The sequence below is a fragment of the Chenopodium album genome, chromosome 19, assembly GCF_948465745.1.
Source record: "Chenopodium album chromosome 19, dcCheAlbu1.1, whole genome shotgun sequence".
Lineage (NCBI taxonomy): Eukaryota > Viridiplantae > Streptophyta > Magnoliopsida > Caryophyllales > Amaranthaceae > Chenopodium > Chenopodium album.
Window position 1 is genome coordinate 19026336 of NC_137852.1, and position 6278 is coordinate 19032613.

Consider the following 6278-nt stretch of genomic DNA (forward strand, 5'->3'; position numbering starts at 1 on the left):
CTAGAAATTGCATTGATCATCATTCTATATCAAAATCTAATAGAAATCAAGGTATTCAATATTATCAAACTCAAATCCAAGAAAAACAAGCATCAAGCAAAAAGAATCAAATAGCAAGTAAGTAAAAGATGAAAGAAGGAAGAGATTCTCACTAATATTGATGATTGAAAATGAAGAAATCCAAACTTGATTGATCAAATGTTGAGTTACAAATCCAAAACCAAGAATTCCTCTCTAACTTCTCTCTAACTTCTCTCTCTAAAACTAAGCTAATGAAATATTATCAAAAAGTTAGATTCAAAAAGGAATTACAGTTCTATTTATAAGCTAAGAAGAAATCGGCAGCTCCCGCGCCCTCTCCCGATAGACCCGCGCCCGCGGAAAAATGGGTACGGAATCCCCCGCGGGCTGTCTGGGCACCCGCGCCCGCGGCAAAATGCCCTGCTCCCAAAGGCTGATCAGGGGGCCGCGGTCTCTCTGAGGGGAGAGACCTCTCCATTTTACCCGCGCCCGCGGAAAGCCCTCGGGGCAACCGCGGGGAGTTCCTGCCACATTTTGACACTTTTGCTCGTTTTGGGCCCGCGCCCGCGGCAAGATGGCCCGCGCCCGCGGCCTGCTGGAGATACCTTAGGGACCTCTCCGAGGCCTCTCCAAGGCCTCTCTAAGTCCTCTCTAGTCAAATGCTTCTTCCTTGCTTGATCATTGAGGTCCCGAATTGCATCCTTTGCCAAGGCGATCCTCACAATACCTACACAAGTAAACAAAGGAAGGAAATAAAAGGGAAAAAAAGCAAAATAAAGGAAAACACGATAAAAACACGAGAATCATAAAGAAAGAGGAAAAAGGAGAAACTAAAGGAAAAAGGACCAAAACTAAGAGAAGAAAGCAACAAAAAGGGAAAGAAATAACCTAAAAGACTACCTTATGAGTGCCATAAATGACACTCATCAAAAACTGATAATGAACTATCATTATTTATGCAATATATTATCACAATTTTGGGCATTCACTTAATCTTGTTAGGTATAGGCGCTTTTCTTTTAGTGTTCAAGGCTCTTTATTTTGGGGACGTATATGATACTTGGGCTCCAGGAGGCGGAGATGTAAGAAAAATTACCAACGTAATCCTTAGTCGAGTATTATCTTTGGTCGCCTTTTGGAGGAGAAGGGTGGATTGTTAGTGTGGATGATTTGGAAGATATAATCGGGGGGCATAATAATGTATGGATAGGTTTCATTTGTATACTTGGTGGAATTTAGCATATTTTAACTAAACCTTTTGCATGGGCTCGCCACGCACTTTTCAGGTCTAGAGAGGTTTATTTATCTTATAATTTGGGTGTGGGAATTCCCCGATAGGGACCTATCAGCTCAAGAAAAATTTTAAAAAATATTATAGGTAAAGTCATTACCAAAAACTAGATATAACTTTAATATCAATTTTATCATTTTTTAACAATTACTAATCCCACAAGAAATCTAACAATCACTTGTTTAACAAGAACTAGCTAAACACCCTATAATTCAATGCATATGACCATGTGAAACACCCATACTAGAAAATCGAGACTATAATAATGGAAATCTTAAATATTATAGTCTTAATGTATAAGTAGTACATAATTTAAATCTTCCCATACTTTTGTTTAATAGGGAAAATTTAAACAATTTCCAAAAAATTATTTTTAATTAACTACGTAGTAGCTATATTACAAACTTAGTTGTATATATTAGAGCTTATAAATCTACTTGATTATAGCGCATCTATCATTAACATATGCTTTTATAGATTTCTCTAGCATTGTTAATATAAATCTATTTAACACTTTTTGTTATAAAATTATCAAATTTCACAATTTGGGAGGTGGAAGTAGCCATTTGCCTGCATCTATGTATTCCAAACTGATAAATGTTTTAGCTTCTGCAGCTGTCAACTTCTTGGTATATGGAGCTCTTTTAGCAAGTGATGCGCCTGGACCTGTGTTCATATACTCTCCGAAGTAAATTGTCCTACACACAAAATATTAAAGACGTACTCCATCATTAGATCATTTATCATACTAAAGAGTAAAATTTGAGAAAAAAATAAAACATGAAATTGTTAATTTACTTTTGTGCTTGTGGCTTGTTATTGTCGGACCACCCCTCGGGTCTAATAACATCACTAATGGTACAATAAGAGTATATAGCTCGAGCTGCTTCAAACCATACTCTGCCTAAGACTGCATGACCTCCTGTTCCGGTAACTGGACAATGGACAAATGAGTATCCACCTTCTTCACTTGGATTTTTCCTTGCATGAGCTACAATCATTGCCTCATTGTCACCCGATAGAACATGCAACTCAGTATTCTGTACATATATTTTTGTATAGTTTGTTATTAGGCACATTAATAAATCATAATAAACTTTTTTAATTGAATATATCTTATTATATAAAGCATGCAAAAAATTTGTTATACCAAATATAAAGATCTGGCTGCACCAAAGATAAAATCAACAGTTCCTTCAATATAACAATCTTTGAAGAAATGTTTGCCTTTATCATCACAAACCGTATCTTGAAATCCTGTAAATTTACAATCATAAAATGCAGCTTTATCACCGGATATTCTCAACGCTACAGCTTGCTCGCCCTTCTTCTTTCCATTCGGCCTTGGAGCAGAGTTCTACAACAACAAATTTGTGAATATCTTAGCATTTTACTTTTGTCAAAGAATTAAAACATTACTTCCCATATATTCCACATAGTGTGTTATTTTATGTGTCATGGATGAATGTTTAGTTTAATCAAAATTAAATTAAATATCTATATATAATTTTAATTTTAATTATTAGTTAGAGGCAACAATATTATAATGAATGAAAATATAAATAAAGTACTATAAAATATAATAAACGAATAAATAAAAAAAAGAAATGAAGAACGAGAGTTGCATACCGAAACAATGATGTTTTTAGCAACAAAGTAATCAGACTCCACAATCAATGTTGCACTATCTACAGTCCCATATTCAGCAGCTGTGCCAGCGAAAGTTATTGTTGGTCTATTCTTGGGATCTGTCCCGTAAAATGTTACAAATGACTTAAATCTTTCAACTTTTACTTTCTCCCTGTATTCACCAGGACCAATTTTTATGATAACACGTTTAGTATTTCCAATTTTAACATGCTTTACAGCATCAGATATGGTCTTAAATTTTCCCTTTCCATCTTGGCTAACTTCAATAATTTCGACCCCACTGTTTTCGGCCTCCATTAAACTAGGATCCAGTGTTCCTTTTATCTGGCTGGAAAAAAAACATAAAAAGAAAAAAATGTTATTAATGGAGTCATTTACTCTTTTTATGTAATTATTAAGTATAAAGGCATAGAAAGATATTAATACAATTATTGTAGTTATAAAAAATTCTCAATTTTATTAAACACAAAATAAAGCCTTGGTCAAGGGCCTTCATTAGATCTTTGACTTCACTTATATAAATAATATATAATGGTCAATCTTGACTTAAAGACTTAAATGTTAATTAAGAATATTCCACCATAATACAATATGTAACAACACCAAGGTTATAAAATACATGGACAAACTTGTTAGTACTATTGCAAATAAATTTATGAATATACAAAGACATTTTGATTAACAACAATAGAACATTAGATAAAATATAAATAAGAATAAAATCAATTATTCTTTACTAGTAGTAAGTATACCTTATTGGTTTGATTACATTTTGAAACCATGTATTTATTTCGCCTTTATTTGGTGGAATTTGTGTTTGTGCAGTAGATGTAATTGCTAAGCTAATTAGAAGTAAACTTGAAAAAATAATGAAAACTTGTCTTGCCATTTTTTTTTCCTTTTTGCTCTACCTTTACTTTTTTTTTTTTTTTTTTTTTGTTTCATTCATCTAAACATAAGTTGCATTTTATATAAGAAGCAGATAGAGAAAACCAAATTGAGCGAAAAAAGGTTCTTCACCAGAAAATGGGGCTATGAAAGGAGCATTAAAATTAGGAGGTGTTGTCCTTAAAATAAACACGCTTCTCAATATTAACAAGGAAATCAATAACTATAATTGATTGACATATATGAAAGTTGTTTAGTAATCCTTACAAATAATTCATACATTTTTATTAATTTTTAGCCAACAACTACCCCTTAAATTGTTTTCTTTTTTTTTTTTAAAAAAAAATTGTTTTCTTTTTCGTTTACTAGTATCTTAAATTTTTTTTGATCTAAAATTTAAATATTACATAAACTGAAATAATATGGCTACAAGTGGTGTACAACAAATTTTTTGAACATCGTTGATCTGTAGGGTAACCTTTTACTAAATTTTTAATAACTTTTAACTTGCTTTGGAGAAATTATAACCTCTAATGAATTTTTTATTATAAATTATTGATTTTTTTTCAAGATATAATTTTTAAAGGGTAATATGGTTACCCTTATACATTAGGAGTGAATTCAATTTTAAGCATTATAATCAAATATTGGCTAAAAGGGGTTAGACTACCTAATTAAAATTAAGTCAATAGCAGCTTTTAATATAGATCGAGGAATCCAATATGAAGAATTCAATAGTTGTAGTGGTCACACACCATTGGATAGAGTCAGACCCTCAAGGGAGGATTAAGACAATGATCACTAAGGACAATTTTATTCACCCAAAGATCATATATAGGCAAACTTCTAAGGGAGCAGGAATTTGTAGTAGAATTCTCGGAACGTAAAAGACTACACAGATATGTATTAGGTGTAGTTCGATTTACTTTTTTTTGTCCAACCAACAATGGTTAGATTTTAATCAGATCTTTCTCAAGTTATAAAACCCGATTACAAAGGAGAAGGGATAGATAAGTATGCATGAATATTTTCACCAAGCTAAGTTTAATGTCCCTAATAACATGTAACCTTTGAAATTTGTTACTAACTACTTATTCGTTATTAACATGTCAATGGACTCAAAGCTTATTTAGTAATGTATTTTTTTTCTTTTATGTCTAAATTTATTTTGTGTCCTCTTCTTATGGTGACCTTTGAATATTTGTTCTTCTAGTGAGTAGTCATCAAAGTTAAATAGTTTAAGTTGATAGTGAGAATAAGTTATGCAAGGTAAAGTAGATCAAATGTTTCAACCACTTGTTTCTTTTCGTATGCATACATAAATAGCTTAACTTATTTTGTTAACTAAGGTGTATTAGTGAGGACTTTGAATTTCATAACAATTGACATTGTTATCAATTGCGTTTATGATACCTCGATGTACTTTATATTTTAACCAAATGGTGCCTTTAATTTAGAAGTATGTCCAATCTATATTACATGTATATTACAAGTATTGGATATTTGTTATATGAACTTAGAGGTGATCATTTGCGGGCTTGGGCGGGTAGCGGGCCGGGCTTATGCTTATTTTTTTGTCCAACGGGCTTTATATAGCAAACCCGGACCCTTTTATGCGGGCTTGATACTTTGTCCAATTAGTCTAAGGTACACCCTTATGCACCTTAGATAGGTGCAACAACGTAAAAAAATCAACATTACGCTCTACAAAATGAACATTCAGTAAAAAAATATGAATATTTAGTAAAAAATATGAACATGAAAAAAAAACATTTAATAATAAAAAATAAACGCGTAAAAAAAAATGAACATTTAATACTTATAATGCATATGTTTTATAATCATATTATTTTTTATTACTTCAAATTTTTATGTTCATAATTAAATGCATATATTCATAATAATATTTAATATGTTCATATATAATTACAAATATTCATAATGTAAATATGTAGTGTTGTTCATGAAATATTAGTTAAATCTGTTTATGCATATGTTGTCTTTCTTAAATATTCATGTTCTTATTCTTTTAACATATATGTTAACCTTTTAAATGCTTATATTCACTTTAAGAAAACCAATGCTTACGTTTATATTTTGAAATGTTATGTTCACTTTCTGAAATACATAAGTTCATATTTTTTATGCCTATGTTCACTTTCTGAAAAGTTAATGTTCACATTTAAGGGAACCTATGCATATGTTCATATTTTGCATGATTATGTTCACTGATTAAAAAAAATGCAGAAAATCAGATAAAATTCAATTTATTAGAATTAAGAAAATCTTATACAACCTCCGTTAACATTTAGTTGCAACTTTGAAATATTTTATGTCTCTCAAATAATACCCCAAAGTTGCAACTAAATGTTGACGGAGGTAGTATAACCTAATCAATCGAAGTTAATCACAAAGTCACCACATAAGA

The 6278-nt window shown here is 31.3% G+C and overlaps 1 protein-coding gene across 1 annotated transcript; it reads right to left on the bottom strand.

The window, feature by feature from the left end:
- Positions 1–1850: 1850 nt before the first annotated feature.
- On the bottom strand, positions 1851–3851 carry LOC145595071 (pectinesterase 1-like). Its single transcript, XM_081651427.1, has 5 exons — positions 3715–3851; positions 2942–3290; positions 2463–2669; positions 2111–2352; positions 1851–2010 (listed from the first exon to the last, which is right to left on the bottom strand). Exons 1-5 carry the CDS (start codon positions 3849–3851, stop codon positions 1851–1853), a joined length of 1095 nt encoding a protein of 364 aa, XP_081507553.1.
- Positions 3852–6278: the final 2427 nt, after the last annotated feature.